Source organism: Stegostoma tigrinum, unplaced genomic scaffold (assembly GCF_030684315.1).
Source record: "Stegostoma tigrinum isolate sSteTig4 unplaced genomic scaffold, sSteTig4.hap1 scaffold_288, whole genome shotgun sequence".
Classification (NCBI taxonomy): domain Eukaryota; kingdom Metazoa; phylum Chordata; class Chondrichthyes; order Orectolobiformes; family Stegostomatidae; genus Stegostoma; species Stegostoma tigrinum.
Genome location: NW_026728216.1, coordinates 98,353 through 123,276, shown reverse-complemented (window position 1 = coordinate 123,276; position 24,924 = coordinate 98,353). Strand labels below are relative to the sequence as shown.

At 43.1% G+C, this 24,924-nt stretch overlaps 1 protein-coding gene across 6 annotated transcripts in view; it reads right to left on the bottom strand.

The window, feature by feature from the left end:
- Positions 1-24,924, bottom strand: part of LOC132208090 (utrophin-like) — a 146,956-nt gene that overhangs the window by 30,939 nt on the left and 91,093 nt on the right. For 4 of the 6 annotated variants that reach the window (XR_009444182.1, XM_059643835.1, XM_059643834.1 and 1 more), the window contains one exon: positions 1,384-1,652. Coding sequence is in view for 4 of the 6 variants with exons in the window: in XM_059643835.1 (XP_059499818.1) it covers positions 1,384-1,652 (269 nt within the window). In the remaining 2 variants the exon portion in view is untranslated. Of the gene's footprint in view, positions 1-1,383; positions 1,653-22,021; positions 22,788-24,924 lie in introns of those variants that run through there. The other 2 variants (XR_009444183.1, XM_059643837.1) reach the window with 2 other exon arrangements.

Here is a 24,924-nt window from a genome sequence, read left to right as displayed (position 1 = left end):
TATTTGGATAATCTCCACCAGTCCGACCATACTTCAGGATATGTTTGGTTGCCAAACATTTAATTTTGTAGGCTTCAAACCCAACAAGAGACTTCCTCCACCTCTTAGCCTCTGTACCTTTCCTGTTTTAAGGCACTTTTTAAAACAATCCTCTTTGATCAAGCTCTTGATCATCAGAACTAAGAACTTAATAAGGCTCAGTTGTATTCTGGGATCGTTAATACTCATTCCGGATGCCTTCAAAAGTTTCCATCCATTAAAGAGATTATATAAGTGGTTGAAGTCATTGCACAGCAGAGGGGGACAAATTGGGGAGTTATTTCAAAGAGCTATGATATGCCAGAAGACCTCCTTCCACACGCCAACTCTGATTCTACAAACACAAAAATGATTTTCAGACTTGGGAAGATCCTTCAAAAATGTCACAAGTAACCAGCTTTTGGGCAGAGTAGAGTTGCTGAGATGATAGACCAGGATTTAGGGGTACCAGTAGTGATAATATACTGAACACAATCAAATTTTGAGGTTGTAGAATGATGAGGTCTTCAGCATTTTTGACACTTTGACCATTTTCCTTCCTCTTCACAGAACAAGTCAAATAGCGGCAGCTCAATGTTGCGTGGCCGCTCAAGCCTGCTCCACCGTTGATGATGATTTTGGCTGGTCTTCCACATCAGTTAAACTTTTGCTCATATCTCATCCTCTTTTCAAAACATTGATCTATTCACATGTAGTATCCCTCTCGCTAACTTCATGTGAATTCATTCCAATCACTGAACTCCTAACGCTGACTCACCCGAGATCAAAAAATTCAGCTGAGATCAAGAACTGATCTAGCCTGTATGGCTGAGCTGGCTTTTAAAAGGTTTGCCAGTGAGAAACATTCATTAAAAAAAATACAAATGCATGGATTGCTCTCCAATCCTAAACTCTATTCAAATTCAGTTGACTGAACGGTTGGTTTGTGATGCAGAGTGATCCCCTGCAAGAGAGGGCTCAATTGCCACACCAGTGAGCTTACCACAAATGATCTTCGCCTCAAACCCTCTACTTGCCTGAGGCATGGTAATCTTCTGGTTAAATCATAACCAGTTGTCTCTCTCTAAGGCGTCGCCAAATGGCGTGGTAAGACTTTTCCTTTAATCACGATAACATGGCAACAAGTAGATAACTCAGCTGATGTCACTGACTAATAGAATCCTCAACTATACTAATATTAACGATGTGATATCATCAGAAGGCATGCTCAACTAAGTTTTAATTTGCAAATTAAGTTAACAACCATTCAATCAATATCACTGAAGTACTCATATTACTGATCGTCTCGATACAACATTGTGGTTACATCTGTTCATAAGTGAAGTGTAATGTAATTGCACTTACTGTGGTTTTATCAATGTGACCCTGCAATGAGTCAATAAGCAGGTCACCCACAGGTTGCTGATCAGTGTGGACCCCCTCAGCTGTTATCACATGAGCCTCAAGATCATCCAGAGCTTTCTGCAGTTCTTGAAGTTTCTCCAACGCCTTTTCCACCTGTTTCTGCCAGTTGCTCGCACGGGTTTTTAATTGCTCCCAATTTTCCTTCACTTCTATTGACTGTTTGCGGACAGCTTTGGCAATTCTCTGGGCTCTCTCTTCCAGGGTAGGTTCTGGAAATATGAAGTGCAAATAATTTATCAACTATTCATGACTTTGATCAATGGAACTTCAGTTTTCTTTCTAAAACCCTTTCCTTTAAAAGGTCTCTCTGGACTTTCTCCTGAAATTGGGAATATCTAGTGTAAGACTAAAGATTTTATTCATTAAAAATTTATGACTACCAAGGAAACTTTAAAAAAGGAAAAGGATTAGAGTGACTAAATGGGTAAAGTTCTCAACAAAAGACATGAAAAATCCGTTCAGGATATCTTTCGTAGCTATGAAACAAGCATCCAACATAAACCAACTTTCATCTTTCAGGGCTGGCAAGTTAGAATGATAAACTCTAAGTCTACCCTGCATAGTTAACTCAAGAACTCACTTAATGAGGTTGTTAAGAGATATAGGGATAACAAAGTGAGCAGCTGAATGAACACAGCAGGCCAAGCAGCATCTTAGGAGCACAAAAGCTTCCATGTTGGGCCTAGACTCTTCATCAGAAAAGGGGGAGGGTGAGGGGGAGAGGCCTCTGAAATAAATAGGGAGAGAGGGGGAGGCGGATCGAAGATGGATAGAGGAGAAGATAGTTGGAGAGGAGACAGACAAGTTAAAGAGGTGGGATTGAGCTAGTAGAGGTGAGTGTAGGTTGGGGAGGTAGGGAGGGGATAGGTCAGTCCGGGGAGGATGGACAGGTCAAGAGGTGAGGTTGGTAGGTAGGAAATGGGGGTGTGGCTTGAGGTGGGAGGAAGGGATAAGTGAGAGGAAGAACAGGTGAGGGAGGCGGGGACGAGTTGGGCTGGTTCTGGGATGCAGTAGGGGGAGGGGAGATTTTGAAGCTTGTGAAATCCACATTGATACCTTTGGGCTGCAGGGTTCCCGAGCAGAATATGAGTTGCTGTTCCTGCAACCTTCAGGTGGCATTGTTGTGGCACTGCAGGAAGCCCAGGATGGACATGTCGTCTAAGGAATAGGAGGGGAAGTTGAAATTGTTCGCGACTGGGAGGCGCAGTTGTTTATTGTGAACCGAGCATAGGGACTGCTTTGCAGAACACCTAAGTCTCTCCTTGGTTTCCACGATGTTGAGGAGGCCACAACGGGTCCAGCGGATGCAGTATACCACATTGGTAGATGTGCAGTTGAACATCTGCTTGATGTGGAAAGTCTTCTTGGGGCCTGGATGGGGGTGAGGGAGGAGGTATGGGGGTACGTGTTGCACTTCCTGTGGTTGCAGGGAAAATGCCGGGTGTGGTGGGGTTGGAAGGGAGTGTGGAGCGGACAAGGGAGTCACGGAGAGAGTGGTCTCTCCAGAAAGTAGACAAGGGTCGGAGGAAAAATGTCTTTGGTGGTGAGGTCAGATTGCAGATGGTGGAAGTGTTGGAGGATGATGCGTTGTCTCCAGAGGTTGGTAGGGTGGTATGTGAGGATGAGGGGGTTCTCTTTTGGTGGTTATTGCAGGGGCAGGGTGTGAGGGATGAGTTGCAGGAAATGAGGGAGACACGGTCAAGGGCGTTCTTCACCACTGCGGGGGGTTGGGGGGGTGGGGAGGAGTTGCGCTCCTTGAAAAACGAGGACATCTGAGGTGTACGGGAATGGAATGCCTCATCCTGGGAGCAGATGCGGCGAAGGCAAAGGAATTGGGAATAGGGGATAGAATTTTAGCAGGAGGTGGGTGGGAGGAGGTGTATCCTAGGTCGCTGTGGGAGTCGGTGGGCTTGAAATGCATATCGGTTTCTAGGTGGTTGCCTGAGATGGAGATAGAGGGGTCCAGGAAGGTGAGGGAGGTGTTGGAGATAGTCCAGGTGGACTTGAGGTTGGTGCCCGAGATGGAGACATATATAGCTCCATTCATATTCACAAATCTCTGTTTCAAATCGAATCTTCTGAAGCACGTATGCAATTTTTCATTGTCAATTAATGTTGGAATGTTGATTGCACAGCAAAAGTGTTTCAAGAGACTGATGGGCCTCAGACTTTTTAGCCAATTGTATTTGGCAAGTTGACGTTCAGCACTTCTGTAACAAGTCCAATCCCAGTAAGTGGAGCAAATGGCATGGTCAACATTTCAAAAAAATACAAGAGAGAAAAATTAAGACAATGGCCTGAGTGTTTCGCCCGATTACAGCAGAGGCATTAACACATACTAGGTTACATTAATTTATCTCTGAATCTACCAAGGAATGAATTCTTTGACAATGTCATGACAACATTGAGACATTTGGCAAGCTCAGGGGCAAGGGGACTGGTTCAGAACTGTACACAGAAACGTAATGAAATGCTGAAACACTGTATGGTGAGAATGGTACGAACAAGGAAATGGTACTATTTCATCTGTATCAATGCGTAATTGGAATACACATGGTTTGAACCGGCACCAATGCAAAATTGAATAGCCATTGCGTGACATAGCATGTGTTCAGAATGAGGAAGAGATGAAGCTTAGTTAGGATTCATTTCACTAAAATGAATCTCAACTAACTAATCTAATTAAACAAGGCAGTTTTACATACAGAACGCTGGTTTACAAACAAAATCTGCACTGATTGACTTCCAGATAGTAAAATGAAAGCTGTTGATCTCAAACTTTGATTATAAACAGAACTGAAAGATGAAGTGACAATATTGGATTCAGGATTACAAACTGACATCGGGGATTCAGCAACTGATAGAGACCATCCATGTAGTTAATCTTGAATTGGCAGCATTACAAGTGACCAGGACAATACCTGCTCTATAAAAATAAGAAACAGAAGACAACTAAGATACAAAAATGTGACATTCAATTCCAATTACAAAATACTTCAAGCAAACAATTTTATTTCATTCACATATATTATCTGCAATAATATCCATTTAATATTGGTTCTTCCAAACTGTTGCAGCACTTTGACATTAAAAGAATATTCCATCACAAGTATTGCTTGCAATAAAAATCCCAGCATGTTCTGAAATCCTTAGAATAAAAGTATTTCAATCCGATGGTGCTCCTGCATTATTCGTCAGTTCCCCACTCAATGGGTATGTTCTGATATGCAGGAAACTTCTATTGTTCGATATGGGGACGGGTATTTACTTGGCATTGTTCTCATGGAGGCAGCACTGACAGATTATAATTTTCTTCCTGTGGGTTTTGTAGTCCAGATTTTTCTCTCCTCCATTATATTGCATTAAAGATCAACAACATTCACCATTTCCTCAGTTTGAGAACCTACCATGTTAAAAAGTGACCAATTAAATTGTTGCATTGCCTTCAATTTCACAAGGACTGAACTAATCTGCTGCTTCCGACACTGATTGCAAAATTAAACCATGAATTGAGAACAAAAACAGCGGTATTTTGTACTTTCTGTTGTGGCAAGTTTGGAAATAGAGGACATTTAATCAGGTAGAAGGATGGTACCACCTACAATTCTGCTTAGAGCCAGATTAAATCCATGGTGAGAAGACTTGTACATAACTTCCCAACTTCGTTGCGAGTTAAAGTCCCTAACTGAGCAACTGACGCACACATACATCATCCCACAACAACTGGTATTGACTCAACAGTGGGCAGGGGTGTCACCATTAAGAAATGTAACAGGCCTTCAAAGGCATTCAATGTGCAACATCAAGAAGGGGAAGCGGCGTGCTAATGGTGGTTCACTCAATCCTGGCCCGAGATCTAGCAATAATCGTAGGTTGGTTGCCATGGTAACAGAGATCATCACCTCCCAAGTGACACTGCTGCTCAGTACACCTGCTGGGTTCTGGTTAGCCAACAGCTCATGGCGAATGAAATCGCACCAGATCGGCCGCCGGTCTATTAAGTGCCAGAGGGGAGAAAGATGTAGCTGTCGACGCATGAGAGGAGCAAGGTCAGGATGACATACCCCTTGAGGGCAGCGACCTGAGGCTGGTGTTCCCCTGAAGGGAAGATGGTTGGGGCAAGCCGTTCCCTCATCAGTTCTCGAGTCAATGGCCTAGACCCTCGTCGCTTCCACAGGATTCCATCCAGAGGCTAAACAGCTGCCTATTCATCAGTGCATGCAACTTCTTCAACTCTGATTCACAGCTGGGCCTGCAGGTAAATCTGCAAAACCACTGTCCCAGAGTACAGTTTCTTTGCATAAAAGGCACATTTTCAAGCTAGGAAGTCAAGGTTAACCAATCTCTTCCAACATTTCGAACTTTTGATGTTGGAAGTCAGTCAAGTACAAAGTCGCAGCTCATCAGGAACTAAAACAAAGTTGCTGGAATAGCTCACCAAGTCTGGCAACATCTGTGATGGGGAAAAAAAAGCAGCGTTTACACTTTGGGTGCGGTTACCATTCTGCCACTCATCAGGCATGTTTATTACTGGAATATTAATTGAGTAGAAACTAAACAAAATTGGATAAAAGGCAGGAGATGGAGAGTGGTGATGCAAGGAAGTTTTCCATCATGGAGACCTGTTGCCAGCAGTGTTCCACAGGGATCATTGCTGGGTCTGCTTTTGGTTGTCATTTATATAAATGATTTAGATGAGAATATAGAAGGCCTGGTTAGTAAGCTTGCAGATGATACCAAAATCGGTAGTACAGTCGACAGCGAAGAGGGGAAATGCCAGTTTTAAGGAAAGGTCACCGGACCTGAAACGTTAACTTTGTTTTTTCCTTCAAAGATGCTGCCCGACTTCCTGAGCTTTTACAGCAACTTTGTTTTTGTTCATAATTTACAGCATCTGTAGTTCTTTCGGTAGTTAGGAAGGTGTTTCATTACTCAGACCTTTGAGGAGAAGAGTTGGAATGCCATGTTGAAGTTGTACAGGATATTAGTGAGGCCTCTTCGACACTGTTGTGTCCAATTCTGGTCAGTGTTCAAGGAAGGATATTATTAAGCTGGAGAGGGTTCAGAAAAGATTTACCAGGATGTTGCCAGAAATGGATGGTTTGAGATTTAAGGTGAGAATAGACTGGGGCTTTTTTCACTGGAACATAGGAGGTTGAGGGGTCACCCGATGAATGTTTATAAAATAATGAGGGATCTAGATAAGGTGAACGCCAAATGTCTTTTCCCTACTGTGGAGGATTTCAAAACTAGGTGGCATATTTTTAAGATGAGAGGAGAAAGATTTAAAAAGGAAATGAGGGGCAATCTTTTTACACAGAGGATTGTTCTAATGAGTTTTGAGAAGCTTTGTAGCTCAGGTTGAGGTTCTGGATGTGAGTTTGCTCGCTGAGCTGGAAGATTAGTTTTCAGACGTTTCGTCACCATTCTAGGTAACATCATCAGTGAGCCTCCGACGAAGCGCTGGTGTTATGTCCCGCTTTCTATTTATCTGGTTAGGTTTCCTTGGGTTGGTGATGTCATTTCCTGTTCTTTTTCTCAGGGGATGGTAGATTGGCTCCAAATCAATGTGTTTGTTGATGGAATTCCGGTTGGAATGCCATGCTTCTAGGAATTCCCGTGCATGTTTCTGTTTGGCTTGTCCCAGGATGGATGTGTTGTCCCAATCAAAGTGGTGTCCTTCCTTATCTGTATGTAAGGATACGAGTGATAGTGGGCCATGTTGTTGGATTGTTCATATGTGGAATGAACTTCCAGAGGAATTGGTGAATGTGGGTACAGTTTCACTATTTAAAAGACATCCAGATAAGTACATGAATAAGAAATGTTTGGAGGGATATGGCCGAGTGCAGGAGGCAGGCAGGACTACTTTAGTTTGGGATTATGGTCAGCAAGGACTGGTTGGACTGAAAGGTCTGTTTCGTGTTGTGTCACTCTATGATTCTATAAATACAATTTTATTTAAATGCTAGCGTTATCTTCTTTAGCATTGATCAAGGGTAGGTTATGGACAAAATAGAGCTTTGTATTTAGTCTGATCTCAGCTGTTTAAGGAGACTGGTGAAGTCTTTCTTGTCAGAAAAGTGGCCTAAAAAGTCATAAACAGGAAACAAATACAAGATTGGGTTGCCTCTTGAGGTTAACCACAGATCTATGTAAATGTCTGGCTCACATTCAGGAGGACTTTGCAATGTGTGACTTACTGGTGTTTTATACCACTACAACAATTGAATACGATGGATTTGCTTTACAAGAAAAATGGTGAAGGGCTATTTTGTTTCACTTTGTAATTTACTACACACTATCAAGGTCATTGATGTTTGACATTGAATGAATCAAATTCCATTTTAGTTGAGGAATCGAGTGGTAATATCAGGTTTGGCCTTTGAAATGACAAGTGTTATGATCCCAGTTGATGATGATACTGGACAATTCAGATCCCAGGGTGAGATAAATTTTCATTCTTTTTACTGTGGTATTCAATTACTGAAAGTGCTCACAAGCGGATGCCTATGTGTATTTTTAACAGAAGAACACAGAAAATTATTAGATTAAAACCCACCTCTTGTCCTTCTCACTGCACACGGTATAGGTGTACAAATCAAACTTAAAACTTGCGCAGCATTCCTCCAGTATAGAATCCAAGCTCACAAATAACATTATTATGTGAAGGCTGTTCAATATTGCTCTCCAGAGAGAGAAAAATGTTTTCACTTTCTATTAATGTTCTCTTATCATTATTTTAATTTTACTTGGATGGATTTCATTTTAACAGCATTGAAACCTTCATTTTTTTTAGTTTTATGAATCACAGAAACCCAGTAAGCAGGTACAGCAGGTATTAAGGAAGGCAAATGGAATTTTGGCATTTGTTGCTAAAGAAAGCGAGTATAAAAATACAAAAGAAGGTTGCTGCAACTATGCAAGGCATTAGTGAGACCACACCTGGAGCCCTGTGTACAGTTCTGGTCTCCTTACTTAAGGAGAGATGTCATTGTATTGGAGGCAGTCCAGTGGAGGTTCACCAGGATGATTCCAGAGACGAGAACCTGTCTTAAGACAGACAGAGTAGTTTCGGCCTACATTCTCAGGTGTTCAGAAAGATGAGAAGGGATCTAATTGAGGGATATAAAATGTTCAAGCAGATTGATAAAGTTGACATGGAAAGGATGATTCCTCATGCGGGCAATAGAACAAGAGGTCATAGGTTTAGCATAAGGGGAAGAAGGTTTAAAGAGTTGATGAAAAATTTCTACACTGGAAGGGTCATGAATCTCTGGAATTCACTCCCTGAGAGGGCATTGGGGGGCTGTGACATTGAGCAAATTTGAAGAGGAGATAGAACGATTTTTGAGTTCATAATGGATTCAAGAATTATGGAGAGCAGGTAGGAAACTGAAGTTGCAGCAGAGATAAGATCAACCACAATCGTATCAAACAGCGGGGCTCGAGGAGCTGAATTGTCTTACTCCTCCTAGTACTTAAGTTCATTATCATTTTTGGCTTGGAGCTGTGAACTGTGAGCTGAGAGTGACCTTTGGACTGTGAGCAGCAGCTTATGTGAAAAAAGAAGAAACAATTTGATATTTGTTTCTGAGGCTAGGTCTGGAAGTTAATTGCAGGTCAATTCTTCTTCCAAGAAAACTCGATTGATGTGTCACTAACAAAGAGAAACCAATATTGAACTGTCTTTAAATCAGAAGGATTGTCCCTGCAAAAGCTACAGGACAGAGGTTTGATTGCCAACTGGTTGTCCTCCCATTATCAACTTAATCTAAGTGAAGAGGTCCTCTGTTACAAGTAATAATTAAATATCCCCCCAAAGCCTGCTGAAAGGTATTTGCATAGCTCAGTGTTTTCAGAAACCAAGACAGAAGCTCAGAAATTACTGGAAACGCTCAGCAAGTCTGGCAGCATCTATGGACAGAAGTTAGAATTCACGTTTCCGATCCTGTGACACTTACTTAGAAATAAGGAATCCTGAGGAAGGGTAATCTGACCCAAAATGTTAACTCTGTTTTCTCTCCACAGATGCTGCCAGATCTGCTGGTTTTTTACAGCAACTTCTGTTTTTGTTTCTGATTTACAGCATCTGTAGATTGTTCAGATTTTAGCTTGAAGATACTATCTCATCTGACTGTGAGATTTCAGATGATGGACAAAAACAAAATTTCCGGAAAAGCTCAGCAGGTCTGGAAACGTCTGTGAAGGTAAAAAAGAGGTACGATGTTAGATCTGGTGACCCTTCCTCAGAACTGATCAGAGGAAGGGTCGCCAGATCTGAAATTTTACTTTGTTTCCTTCACAGATGCTGCTGGACCCGCTGAGCTTTTCCAGCAGCTTTGTTTTTGTTCCTGATTTACAGCATCCACAGGGCTTTCCGTTTTAAAGATCATGCAGTCTGGTTAAGTAAACTGGCCAGTTACACTTGATTTATTTTTTTCCCTTTAATATATTCCTTAATTATATCTGTTTGTCTGTCTTTCTGTCTTTGTTAGAATGGGGGCTAGAATCAAAGAAGATGATGTTTAAGTCATGGGCATTCATCAGAATACCTTTTTGCTTAACTTTCTTTTAAAAGATACATATTGTGAATAAATTGTAAAATCTTTTGTTTAAGCTATAAACCTGGTGTCCGGTATTGTTATGCACAAAGTCTGGCACTGACTTTTCAAAAAATCTGATTAGGAAACATTGGGATCAATTTTGAACGTCACCAAATACTTCATATCAATGTGTTACGAACAGAGGCAGGGAAGCTGATTTAATACGGCTGTGACTTCAGGTCATAAAATCAGTAATAACATACTTATATGAAATAAATAAAGACAGTCTATCACAATCTCTTACTAATCAAGTTCACTTTGATTATGACATTAATTTCTCACAGTATTTGTACTTCATAAAGCAACCACATTGATATTGTCTCTAATTCAGATAAGTGGGCAAGTTAAGGGCACTGTGACAGTCAGCCAGTGTTACTCAGAGCAGCGAATGAGAGCTCTGTGACGGGCAATCAGTGTTACCGGGAGGAGGGAGTGAGAGGCCTGTGACAGTCAGTCAGTGATTCTGAGAGGAGCGGGTGAGGGCCCTGAGGTAGTCAGTTAGTGTTACTGAGAGCGGCGGTTGAGGGCCCTGTGATGGGCAGTGTTACTGAGAGGAGGGGGTGAGAGCCCTGTGACAGTCAGTCACTGTTACTGAGAGGAGCGGGTAAGGTCCCTGTGATGGGCAGTGTTACTCAGAGGAACGGGTGAGGGCCCTGTGATGGGCAGTGTTACTGAGAGGAGCAGGTGAGCACCCTGTGACGGGCAGTGTTACTGAGAGGAGCAGGTGAGGGCCCTGTGACGGGCAGTGTTACTGAGAGGAGCGGGTAAGGTCCCTGTGATGGGCAGTGTTACTGAGAGGAACGGGTGAGGGCCCTGTGATGGGCAGTGTTACTGAGAGGAGCAGGTGAGCACCCTGTGACGGGCAGTGTTACTGAGAGGAGCAGGTGAGGGCCCTGTGATGGGCAGTGCTACTGAGAGGAGCAGGTGAGCGCCCTGTGACGGGCAGTGTTACTGAGAGGAGCGGGTAAGGTCCCTGTGATGGGCAGTGTTACTGAGAGGAACGGGTGAGGGCCCTGTGATGGGCAGTGTTACTGAGAGGAGCAGGTGAGCACCCTGTGACGGGCAGTGTTACTGAGAGGAGCAGGTGAGGGGCCTGTGATGGGCAGTGTTACTGAGAGGAGCAGGTGAGCGCCCTGTGACGGGCAGTGTTACTGAGAGGAGCAGGTGAGGGCCCCGTGATGGGCAGTGTTACTGAGAGGAGCAGGTGAGCGCCCTGTGACGGGCAGTGTTACTGAGAAGAGCGGGCAAGGTCCCTGTGATGGGCAGTGTTACTGAGAGGAATGGGTGAGGGCCCTGTGACTGGCAGTGTTACTGAGAGGAGCGGGTGAGGGCACTGTGATGGGCAGTGTAATTGAGAGGAGCGGATGAGGGCACTGTGACAGTCAGTCAGTGTGACCGAGAGGAGGGCATGAGGGCCCTGTCCAGTCAGTCAATGTTACTGAAAGGAGCGGGTGAGGGCCCTGTGACAGGCAGTGTTACTGAGAGGAGGGGGTGAGAGCCCTGTGACAGTCAGTCTGTGTTACCGAGAGGAGCGGGTGAGGGCCCTGTGACAGGCAGTGTTACTGAAAGTAGGGAGTGAGGGCCCTGTCCAGTCAGTCACTGTTACTGAGAGGAGCGGGTGAGAGCCCTGTGACAGTCAGTCAGTGTTACCAAGAGGAGCGGGTGAGGTCCCTGTGACAGGCAGTGTTACTGAGAGGAGGGGGTGAGAGCCCTGTGACAGTCAGTCAGTGTTACCGAGAGGAGTGGGTGAGGTCCCTGTGACAGGCAGTGTGACTGAAAGTAGGGAGTGAGTGCCCTGTCCAGTCAGTCACTGTTACTGAGAGGAGCGGGTGAGAGCACTGTGACAGTCAGTCAGTGTTACCGAGAGGAGCGGGTGAGGGCCCTGTGACAGGCAGTGTTACTGAGAGGAGAGGGTAAGAGCCCTGTGACAGTCAGTCAGTGTTACCGAGAGGAGCGGGTGAAGGCCCTGTGACAGGCAGTGTGACTGAAAGTAGGGAGTGAGGGCCCTGTCCAGTCAGTCACTGTTATTGAGAGGAGCGGGTGAGAGCCCTGTGACAGTCAGTCAGTGTTACCAAGAGGAGCGGGTGAGGTCCTTGTGACAGGCAGTGTTACTGAAAGTAGGGAGTGAGGGCCCTGTCCAGTCAGTCACTGTTACTGAGAGGAGCGGGTGAGAGCCCTGTGACAGGCAGTGTTACTGAGAGGAGGGGGTAAGAGCCCTGTGACAGTCAGTCAGTGTTACCGAGAGGAGTGGGTGAGGTCCCTGTGACAGGCAGTGTTACTGAGAGGAGCGGGTGAGAGCCCTGTGACAGGCAGTGTTACTGAAAGTAGGGAGTGAAGGCCCTGTGACAGGCAGTCAATGTTACTGAGAGGCGCGGGTGAGGGCCCTGTGACAGTCAGTCAATGCAACAGAGGAGCGGGTGAGGGCCCTGTGACAGGCAGTGTTACTGAGAGGAGGGGGTGAGAGCCCTGTGACAGTCAGTCACTGTTACTGAGAGGAGCGGGTGAGAGCCCTGTGACAGGCAGTGTTACTGAAAGAAGCGGGTGAGGGCCCTGTGACAGTCAGTCAATGCAACAGAGGAGCGGGTGAGGGCCCTGTGACAGGCAGTGCTACTGAGAGGAGAGGGTGAGGGCCCTGTGACACAGTCAGTCAGTGTTACCGAGAGGAGCGGGTGAGGGCCCTGTGACAGGCAGTGTTACTGAGAGGAGTGGGTGAGGGCCCTGTGACACAGTCAGTCAGTGTTACCGAGAGGAGCGGGTGAGGGCCCTGTCACACAGTCAGTCAGTTTTACTGAGACGAGCCGGTGATGGCCCAGTGACGGTCAGAGAATGTTATTGAGAGGAGCGGGTGAGATAAGGCTCTCACTGAAAAGCATGCATACGAGCAGAGACCTGAGTGGGAACACTGGTTTGTGTTCCCTCCAATTGAGCAGGCGGATGAATAAATTAAAAGCAAAGATCAGTGTTCTGTTCAGTTAAGGTATGCCTGGAATTAAGCTCTGACCCATGATTGGTGCATCCTACACTACATGTCAAATGCTGAGTGCTCCTGCTGGTCTGCATGACCATGTGTACAGCAGGTGCCTCTTATTGGAGCAACTGGAGCCCAGGGTCTTGAGCAACAAGTGGGAGCATTTCAAAGCATTGGTGAGTCTGACAGGTTTGTTGATAAAAACCGAAAGAACTGCATATGCTGTAAATGACGAACAAAAACAACGTTGCTGGAAAAGCTCAGCAGGCGTGGCAGCATATGTTGGAGGAGAAAACAGAGTTTAGGTTTCCAGTCCGGTGACCCTTCCCCAGAACTGATGGTGGCTGGGAAAACATCGGTTTCTATGCAGAAAATAGGGAGGAGGGTAGTGTAGGGAGTAAACAATAGGATAGAGCCCAAAGAGAGAGAAAGACAGGTGGACAGATAAAGGAGTTGCAAACAATCAGGCTGGGAGGGTGAACAGTTGTGAATGGGGACTGTTCGTCACTAACAACAGGGAATGTGTCGTGGCAGGCTGCGTGGTAACAAAGCCTGGTGTGTGGGGTAGCGGGGGCTGGGATATGGGAGAGTTTAGGCCCTAAAATTACAGACCTCAATATTGAGTCTGGAGGGCTGTCAGGTCCTCAAGTGGAAAATGAGGTGCTGTTCTTTCTGCTTGCGCTGGGCTTCAGTGGAACACTGTAGCAAGCCGGAGACAGAGGTGTTGGCCAGGTTTGTTGACAGTATATGTTTCAGGGTGTTGTTTTGTGATTGAATGCAAGTTTTATCAGGAGAAACTGATAGGCTAAGTGCGTTTTCCATGCAGCAGAGGAGGCTGATCGACGTATACAAAATTATGAGAGGCATAGATTGATTGTGAGAACCAGTAAATGAGTTTAAGTCAGAGGGCATAGATTTCAGGTGAACTGTCAGCTATTTAGAGGGGATCTGAGGCAAGTGTTTTCACCAAAAGTGATACAAACATGTAATATGCTGCCTGGCAAGGTGGAGAAGGCAGGTACGCTTGCAATATTAAAGAAGCAACAGATGAGCATTTAAAGGGCCGGCGTATGGTCGGTAATGACTCAGTGCAGGTAAATGGGATTAGTAGTTTGATGTTTGTTAGTTGGCATTGATGTTGATTAAGTGAGCGTGTTTCTGTACTGCATGACTTTATGAAGCAGGAAAGGAGATATCAGAGGTCCTGGCAAAGATTTTCAAGTCATTTCTGGCCACAGCTAAGGTGCCAGAGGACCGCTAATACTCTCAGCAGAGAGATCTCGGTGTCCATGTACACAGATCCTTGAAAGTTGCCACTCAGGTTGACAGGGCTGTTCAGAAGGCATACAGTGTTTTAGCTTTTATTAGTAGAGGAATCGAGTTCCGGAACCAAGAGGTTATGGTGAAGCTGTACAAAACTCTGGTGCGGCCGCACTTGGAGTACTGTATACAGTTTTGGTCACCGCATTATAGGAAGAATGTGGAAGCTTTGGAAAGGGTGCAGAGGAGATTTACTAGGATGTTGCCTGGTATGGAGGGAAGGTCTTATGAGGAAAGGCTGAGGGAATTGAGGCTGCTTTCATTCGAGAGAAGAAGGTTGAGAGGTGACTTAATTGAAACATATAGGATAATCAGAGGGTTAGATAGGGTGGAAAGGGAGAGCCTTTTTCCTAGGATGGTGACGGCGAGCACGAGCGGGCATAGCTTTAAATTGAGGGGTGAAAGATATAGGACAGTTGTCAGAGGTAGTTTCTTCACTCAGAGAGTAGTAAGGGTATGGAACGCATTGCCTGCAGCGGTAGTACATTCGCCAACTTCAAGTACATTTAAGTCGTCATTGGGCAAGCATATGAACATACATGGAATAGAGTAGGTTAGATGGGCTTCAGATTGGTACGACAGGTCGGCACAACATCGAGGGCCGAAGGGCCTGTTCTGTGCGGTAATGTTCGATGTTCTATAGATGTGTTGTCTTTGGGCTTTGTATTTTGACAAAAGGTTAAGTCATAACATGAGAGCCCACAGTGTTGGAGGTAGCATATTAGCATGGATACAGATTGGTTCATAGGCAAGAAACAGCAATTGGAGATAAAGGGTTCTTTTTCAGTTTGGTGACCCATGACCAGTGGGGTTCTACAGGAATCGGCGGTGGGACTACAACTGTTTACAACATATATTAGTCATTTGAAGGAAGGAGGGTGGATCCTGACAAGTAGTTCAGAGGGGATAGATTTTGAGATGAATTCTAAGTTAAAATGTTTGAGTCAGCGAGTGAGTGATTAAGTCTGGAAGGGTGAGGAACCAAATGGCATGTAAGACAGAAGTGAGTTTGATATGGTTAAATAGAATGTATTTCATTAATGTGGGCAGTGTATAGAATAAGACGGATGAGCTGAGTGTACAGACAGGCATGTGGGAGTATTATATCATAGCTAAAACTGAGGCGTGGTTGAAAGATGGGCATGATTGGCAGCTCATCACTTGTCGTTTTCGGGTATTCAGACCAGATAGAGAGCAGAACAGACAGAAGAGTGGGCCATGTAAAGAAGGTGGGTCACAATATTGAACAAGGAATCAATGAAGAAGGATTATAACTTGGAAGGATCACAAAGCAAAGTTATATGGAAGGAGGCAACAAACATAAAAAGGGCAAGCTTACTGTTGTGTGCTCCTGAACAGTCTGAGAGATACAGGATTGAAATATAATTAAATTTCAGACAAGGGTAAGAATAATAAGGCCGTAATAGGGGACTTTAACTACCCAACCACTCACTGGAATAGTTTAAGTTTGCAAGGTAGGAAGGGAGCAAAATACTTGAGTTGCATTGCATTCGGGGGCGGGGGAGGGGGGAGGGGGGAGGGGGGGGGCGGGGTGTGCACAGTTCTGGACCTAATATTTGGTAGTGAATCCAGGCAGGTCGAAGGCATATCAGTAGGAGGTTTGTCCAAAGCCAAACTCTGTCGTCACGCGGGTGCCAGCAGTCACTTCCCCGAGAGCAGACCCTGCGATGTTGACAATTGCTGGCCAAGATAGAGGCGAGAGAAGCAGTTGCAACAGCTGGCAAATATCCACTCTGACTTTCATGTCAGTAATTGTCACTGTCTAATTCCTCACTTCAAGGTGAGGTGAGATACTCATGAGACCTAAATACTCGCACAAAGGCCTTTTGTTGCACACTAGTGAAACTCATCTCTCACCGTTGAAACCTTTGATGGAAAACTGGATTTTTTTTCTCAAAGCCAAGTATTTCTTTCTAATCTTGTCATAGTTTTTCCAACTGATCCAGCACTGCCCACATCATCCAGAAAGGCTGGGAATATTTAGCCCACTGTTAGCTTCACTGATATTTTTACAGTAAATCCAGGCCATCATGGACTACCAGAACACATGACCAAAAAGTCCCAGCTATATCTCTCTGTTTGTGATGTTTATTAAGGGCTAAACAGGGAAACTGTCTTTGAAGGACTGGACAAAAAAATGTTGGATTCAACAAGTTAACAACATTACTGTTTTGCCTTCATGTAATATACTTGCAGTGCAATCAAATATTTCAGACAGAATCAATTAAAGATCTACTAAGGCAACCTGAACAGGCCTATCCAGTTGTTGATTCAATCAGATTTGGGACCTTTGGCCTTTGACAAACCAAACAATGACCATTATAGAATGGGTTGGTAATTCTTTATTATCTACAAGATTTAGGGACAACAAATTGTCATAGTGGCATAAACTCTATAAATGGAAAGTAGAGTTTTCATTTCTGTCGAGTTTAACAAGGTTTAAGATTGATAGCTTAATCTGTATTAGGCTGACTCTTGAATAACATTACCAAAGAAAGTTTCAACATATTTGCCCCCAAAAAAGTCAGATATTTTGTATATATAAATCCAGGAAATAGTAGAGATGTACAGCAGATTAATCAGCAAGAAAAAATATGTTGATCCTTCATTTTTTTATTCATTTGTGGGATGTGGGCGTCACTGGCTGGCCAGCATTTCTTGCCTATCCCTAGTTTCCCTTGAGAAGGGGGTGGTGAGCTATCTTCTTAAACCATTGCATTCCTCCTGCTATGGGTTGACCCACAATGCTATTTGGGAGGGAATCCCAGGTTTTTGGCCCAGCAACAGTGAAGGAACAGCCCTTTCATTAAGTTATCATCTCTTGCGTTTTCAGCATATAGAATACTGCCAAAAACAGACACAATTTGCCACAGCTTTCCACTTTGCACTCATCAGGACAAATGCAAGAATGCTAAGTTTCAAAGGATCATAATTTATAGCACAGAAGAAAAGGGCTGATCGATTGACAAGGTGACTCTAACTAGTCCAAGTGTTACCGCGCTATTGGGTAATTTTAAAAAAGTGCAGAAATTGGACAAATCACTTGGTTCAGGAGAAAGCACCTGTGAATGTAACTAGGTCGCATCTAGCTCGAACGAATAAGATACATTACAAGATTAACCAATTAAATTGTTTTTTAGTGCAGCTACTGACACACACTTCGGATTCTTTGGTAAGCAATGCCCCAATCACAGAATCACATCTAATGCCATGTGAAACAAAATGTCTGCTAACAAGTAGCTGATCAAATTAAACATGTTCTTTCAGCCATTCACAATAGGCTTGTGCTCACGCTCAATCAGCCTACGCTTGCAAGACCCAAAGGCGGCCAGCGTCAGGACAGCAATCCGAACATTGATAGCCATGTAAAACTCTATGCCGTCAGGTTACGCTCAGAGAAGAAAATAAAACAGAATGTGTGGAAAAGTGGTCACACAAGAATGGAAGCAAGAAAATCCCGACAACACTCTGAAAGGCACAGGCAGGAACCACCATGGGTGGCACTATAAAATCAAGTCAACACAAAGAGGAGACATGAGAGTCATTTGGCAGAAAATATAAAAAACAACAAGCTTTCTCCAAATATCTATCAAGAAGGGCAAACAAGACACCACCACAATTAGGAGTAAGGTGAAAAAGTGGCAGCATTATTACTTTCAGACTTCTGCATACATGCAACAAACCAAAAGAATTTGAAATAACAAGGCAGAGGTTTTGGCGAAATGGCATCAGACCCAGTTCTAGATATTGGTAGTCCTCACACTGACCGGATGAAAAGACAATATAGACATTTTCTAATCAACCTGTTACACACCTCTGGAGCAGGTGAAACTTAAACTTGTTGGTCTAAAGACAGGGACACTATCACTGCACCACAAGGGTCCTGTGAAGACACAATGTAACAAACACACACAAGTAATACCTAGGTGCTACATAATTTGTCGCAAAATGTTAAGAAACAATTAGAAAGATCAGGGAACACTGGCCTCTATTACAAGGGGAACTGAAAAAAGGTGGGAATTCTAGCTGCCCCAATATACAGCAGGGTATAGTTTTGACCTCCTTCCTTCAGGATATGTTTATATTGGAAGCAGTTCAAAAGAACATTCTTTATGTTGATTCTTAGGGTGAGGACTTGACTACGTGGAAAGCCTGAGCAAGTTAGGCCTTAACTCATTGGCGATTAGAAGAATAAGAACTGGTCTTTTTGAAACCCAAGATTCTGAGAGGTCTTAACGGGGTAGATGCCGAAAGGATTCCAGGACTAGGCATACTGTTTAAAATTAAGGGGTCTCCTATGTAAAATAGGATGAAAAGAAAATGTTCTCAGTCATCAGTTTGGAATTCTCTGGCCCAGCTCGCAGTGGAGGCCAGGTTCCTGACTAATTCCAGGTTGCCTAACAGATTTTAGAGTTCTGGAGTTGAGGGCTATGGAAGGCAGGCAGGAAAGTGGAGTTAAGGCCCAATCAGATCAGCCATAACACTGAAAAATTCAGCAGGGTCAAGGGATAAATGGCTTACTCCTATTTCTAAGATCGATTTGGGCTTTGACTGAAGTGCCATTAAAAATCACCGATTCAATATTTGCAGTGGTGACTAGAGAAAATGTTTAAGTAAAAATGTGACTTTATATTTAAGATATTGAAGTTGCACATGGATTTGCAAGGCTATATCAAGGTTCTTAAATCTTGAGAGGAAGCAATTCACTTTGTCACTTTGGTTCCCTGCAAGCATTATCCACAATTCGCCCCACTCCATTTTCCCTTCTCTACAACTCTACACTTTTTTCAGCTTTGTGTAAATAAATTCCTTAATGGAACTTGCTACAGACTGTGCTTCTAATAGTCTAACCCTGCCACCTACAGAGACTTTCGAGTCGGTGTATGAGAACTGTTGAGTATGTGTGTCTTTATTTCTGTGCAGCCATTTAAATTATAACATTTATTCTACCTTGTTTCTGTGTCAGTTCTCACGACACATGCTGAATTTCGTCTGCCACACTAGATTTTGCATCTGGTATAAAGTATTTCGTTCCTCATTCCATCTTACAGGAAAGATGTGAATTAATGGATGGATCCCAAAGCAAGAAATCAAGGTTGATTCTTACAATGAGTTTCAGAGACAGTAGGAACTGCAGATGCTGGAGAATCTGAGGTGACAAGGTGTACAGCTGGATGAACACAGCAGGACAAGCAGCATCAGAGGAGCAGAAAAGCTCATGTTTCAGGCCGAAACCAATCAGAAGAATGGTCTAGGCCCAAAACATCAGCCCTCCTGCTCCTCTGATGCTGCTTGGTCTGCTGTGTTCATCACCTCTACACCTTGTTATCTCTCTTTTTTCTAAGAAGTGCTGATTTGTCGGAGCAATTTCTGGTTGTGAGGCTTTAATGTCTCTGAAAAAGATTCATGAGGGACCCTTAATGGAAAATAAATATCAGAGATTTATTGGGTTGGGCAAATTCCCTCAAGAATAATGCCAACTGCATGGACACGATTCCCATTCCAACTGAGGTAGATCTGGAATCTGCCTCCTCAGTCTGTCCCTAAAAGTGAAAGGGAATAGCAAACTACTGCTGGTTAAAAATAAGATTGTCAAGAAAATTGCTCAGGATCAAGCATCTGCAGATAATGAGCTTAAAACTTGCCTTAAAGCAATCCACACATCAATGATTGGAAGAACGAAATGAAAGAAAACAGATAGAGGAGGCTCTTGGTTCCAGAATCAAACAGAAACTGATGAAAGGCTTGGAAGGAATGGCTAGCTAAAGCAACGGTCTGCTACTATCAAAAACACTGCACTTTTAAGAAGCTACTAAGCCAGAATTAGGTTATTTTTAAACACACAATTAGTCTTCAACCCTTATTTCCCAAATATTGAGTGGGCAGTGCCGTGGATAAGTGGTGAGTTGTGCTGCCTCACAGCGCCAGGGACCTGGGTTCGATTCCCCACTTCGGCAGCCGTCTGTGTGGAGTTCGCACGTTCTCCCCATGTCTGCGTGGGTTTCCTCTGAGTGCTGCGGTTTCGTCCCACAGTCCTAAGGCATGCAGGTAAGGTGGATTAGCTGTGGGATGTGCAGGATGACAGGCATAATGTAGGGGGATAAATCTGGATAGGCTGCTCTTTGGAGGTTCGGCGTGGACTCGATGGAGCAAATGGTCTGCTTCCACACTAAGGATTCTATGACTGCTGCATGAACTGAGCTCTACCTTGAACGTAATATTCAGTCATACATTTGATCTACTGCTTTGCTCTGTGCCATGGTTCGCACACTGTGAAAACTGTATGAAATGCAATGCAAATGCAACACAAATGCTTTTCACAGTGTGTTAAACTCCAGAGACATTAAATTCAAATAAACAAAATCTCTCTCTCGCTCAACAGGCATCTACATGAAGGAAACAACCCCTGCACAAGAACTCAGGCTTTAATCAGCTAATAACCATGATATGTAACACCTTACTCCTCCCCCATGTTTATGCATCAATTTGTTAATTCCATAAAAACAACATGCTTGGTTCTTGCAGAGAGATACAACCCCACTTCACAGTCATTCTGCCTTTGGGTACAAATTTCACTCAAAAATTAATTCAGCATCTTTTTCGTTTATCCTGAAACTGCAATAAAAGCCAAAAACATCCTCTTTGACAATTCCCCTTTTTAACATGATAACAAGACCTTATTCTACTAATTCAAAAATTGTTGCCATAGAGAGGCCAAGGGCAGGAGGTCAGGAAATGAAATGTCAGTTCAATCAATCCAGGTACCTGACAGCAAATGGATGCTCGTATAAGCATCATCCACTCTCTGGTCCAACTTTACAATGCTGTGAATAAGGCACTCTTGTTAATCCATACTATATGGATTTCTTTCACTAAATTAGCAGTGGAAATTAGGCCACAGTAAAAGGTCAGCAAAACTAATTACAAACTCTCAGGCATATGAATAATTCATGCAGTCGATGGTCAATTGCTACTAAGTTCCAGAAAATTGAGAAAACTCCCATAAATTGTGGCCCCAATTGTTTGGCTGGAAACCATGGCCAGAACAGGTTTCTTGCATTTCTCCACAGTAAATACTACTTCAAAACAATTAGAACAATGATAAATGGAACACACATGTATTCGATCAATGTATTTAAAACTGGTGAATAACTATCCTCCTCAATTAAAAGCTGGATAGGTTTATGGGGTTTAAAGCAGAGTCTATTTAAGAATGACCACTGTATTTACTTTCAGCTGTTCAAATATATAAGAGAATCATTACATGTTTAATTTCTCAATTTAAACAAAGACATGGCACTCCACAGCAGGATATGCTCTCTGTAAATTGTGACAGGCATCTCTGGTAATTAACTAAAACACAAATCAACTATTCCACTGACTTTTCCCAACATTTGAACACACTTTGTAGTTCTCTATAAACTTAACATAAATGTACTTTGACTTTTACTGCTGTTGTATGTTCATAAAATTCCATTATGCGTGGCACTAACACAGTTTTCAACCTGCTTAGAAACGGATCAACAACACATTGAAGTATGTAAGAGAATGTGTGCTGTGGTATTAACCACTGCATCAACAGAAATTAAACGCAAAGTGAATAACATGGAATGAAGAACTAAATATTAGGCCATTAGATAAAATCATGTTTTTCTTACTATACCTGTTCAATTTTTCTTAGCAACTCCTGCAAGCTGAAGTTCAGGCCATTCATCATTATGTCTCACCTTGACACAGCCGACATCTTTCTGCAATAGGTTGTCCCATTACTGCTGTTGTGCTGCAGTTTTACATCTTCAAGAAGATTACCTCCTGTTTTAACCTGTCCTCATGTTTCTCTTACACACTAAATCCATCAGATTGTGGTTTACATATTAGCAGTTTCACACATCCATCAATTCAAAAGAACTCGTCCAAAGATACCCAGATCCAGGGTGCTCAGTAGTCTTTTGCGGCTTTCAGCCATCTTCCATTGTGCTTTCTTCGTCCCAGGCAGTTCTCACCCTAAAGTTCAGTCAAAGACTTTGCTAGTTCTCGCTTCTTCCAACAGCCCAGCTGTTTTTCCTTTAACGTACCCAATTTTGGGGTCCGTCTGAATCAAACAGTTGGTCTAAACCGCTGGCAATTTGGAAGTCAAAAATAACTGACCGATCGTCACATAAGAAATTTTTAAAAAGGACTTTCTGCGCAAAGGTAAGAAAACCAATCCTCGAAGGGAGTCTATTGTAAACATATAACCAAACAGTGACATCAAATGGGACTTCAGTCCCCAGGGCAAGGAAGACCACAGCAAAATACCAGACCACTCCCAATGATCTGTAAATTAATGTGTTCATGTAAAAGTCCCTCAGATTTATTACCATCTTTGCTACAGGCTGAGAGTTCAGAGATCTGTGCCCATCAGTTCCACTGTGCTTCTCTACCTCATACTACAGATCACTGCACTGCCTAGTTGAGTTGATACAATGTAGCCCTGGAACTATTTTGTTACAAATCAATAAGGCACTTTCATCACAACAGGAGCAGATTCAATGCTGTCAGTTATTTCAATGCCCTCTCATTTTTGAATGGTTTTTTGTTACTTCATTATTATGTGTTACTGCTTTAGTGCATCAGCAGCCAGGTAACCAACAAATTCTCTGATGTATCACTGGCAATTATGGACTTTGGACCAGGTTCATTAATGCTTTGATTTTTCTCTCTCCTTCTACTTTCAGGAATCCCAGTGTTTCTTTGCCTTCCAACTGACCTACCAGTGTTCAAGGATATTGTTTTCCATACAGCAAGATATTATTTTCAGAATTATACCCCCAAAATATAATCTAGCAATTTAACACAAGAAATTCAACTGGCATACGCCAGCGAGAGTTATCACATTCGTAACCCTTATGACAATTGTTTGTAGATTCTCCACATCCTCTCAGCATTGTCTGGCCAATACTTTCCTCCATTTACTGTGTTAACAGCAAAGTCACAAAGTGAAATTATATTCTATTTGTGTCAAATTTCAGAAGTACAATGGATTCAATGGTAAAGAAATACTAACTCAAATACAGCAGCTATAGATAATCAGATTAACCTTCCAACCAAAGCAGAGCAACAACCAAACGACAGACTGCCAAACTATACACCCAAAACAACAGCAAATTCAAAATAAGAAAAGCCATGATTAAACTGCTCTCATGAGAATGCACTTGATAACTGCACTCGGATACAGGGAAAAATACCAAGCCCGGAGGAAAAGCGCAGCATACCCATAAGGTAAACTCAGGTTGCTGAAGGCATGCTTCACAAGAAATAAATTAAAGAAATTTTGGCTTTGCTGCTGGCAAACACAGCAAATGGCTGGTGAAAACAAATGAGACGTTTCTGAGGGAAGGCTCAACTTCAAAAACATGTGCTCTAAAGAATCAACATGACAAAACAAAATCAGAAAATCAGATGACACCAAAAACAGAACTTGCTGGCAAAGCTCAGCAGGTCTGGCAGCATCTGTGAACAAAAATCAGAGTTCACGTTTTGGGTCGGGTGACCCCTCCTCAGAACACAACCCTCTTGTTTGTCCGTTTCTATGCATAATGCAAAATGTAAAACAGTTGTCTAATTGCAAAGATTTTCATCATGTTTTAGTATTTCAGCCAGAACATACAGCTTATTAGATGATTAAATTGGTCTTTCATGACAAGCCTGCTCATAAAGTTGTGTCTAAACTGCAGTGGGTAATCACTTCGGCAATGCTGGATGTGTCAAAATGCTGCTTGGCCTTCGGTGTCCATCCAGCTCCACACTCTCGGATTCTGCAGCATCTGCAGTTCCCATTATCACTGATACAATTTTGTGACTTACCCATTTTCAAACCAAATATTTCAGAAGATATTCTAGACAATAGAAGAAATCTGTTAAATTACTTTATGTTGAATCTTTCAGGGTAATACTAAGAGTATGTTTTTGCATGTTACAGTTTTCAAATCAGATGCACAGCAACAGGATGCCTCCAAGTATTTCTAAACAAGACAGATGTGATTTTTTGTGGTGGCACAGAAGCAGAACAGTTGTTGCCAGTCTCCAAAAGTCTATTACTTTAGCATATCAGAGTCTCTGGGGTAATCTCACAGCATACTCATGACAAGATCACTCTCAAAGCCACACACAAATCAAATCTAATTCTAGACGGATTCTTCTCTTTACTTCTATTTATTTTAAAGCAAACATTTGTACAGGAAAGAATTTTACAATCAGACTGTTTGAATCAACTGCTTTAGAAAAAGGCCGACAACAAACACACAGCACGCAGTTCTGGGCAAATTATTGAGGGTCTGTCTACCAGTCCTAACTATTTCTTCATGAGGACCATAAATCTTTTTGAATCCTTATATTTCCTTGTCGACCTTGTCAGCATTTCATGATAAAGTACATATAAATGCTTAAAACAAGTCAAAATCCTGGAATTCCCTCCCTAATGTCATCGCGAGAGTAGCTATATCACATGGCATGCAGCGGGTTAAGAAAGCAACTCACCACCACTTTCTCAAGGGCAACTCAAGACAGGCAGTGATGTCCATATCG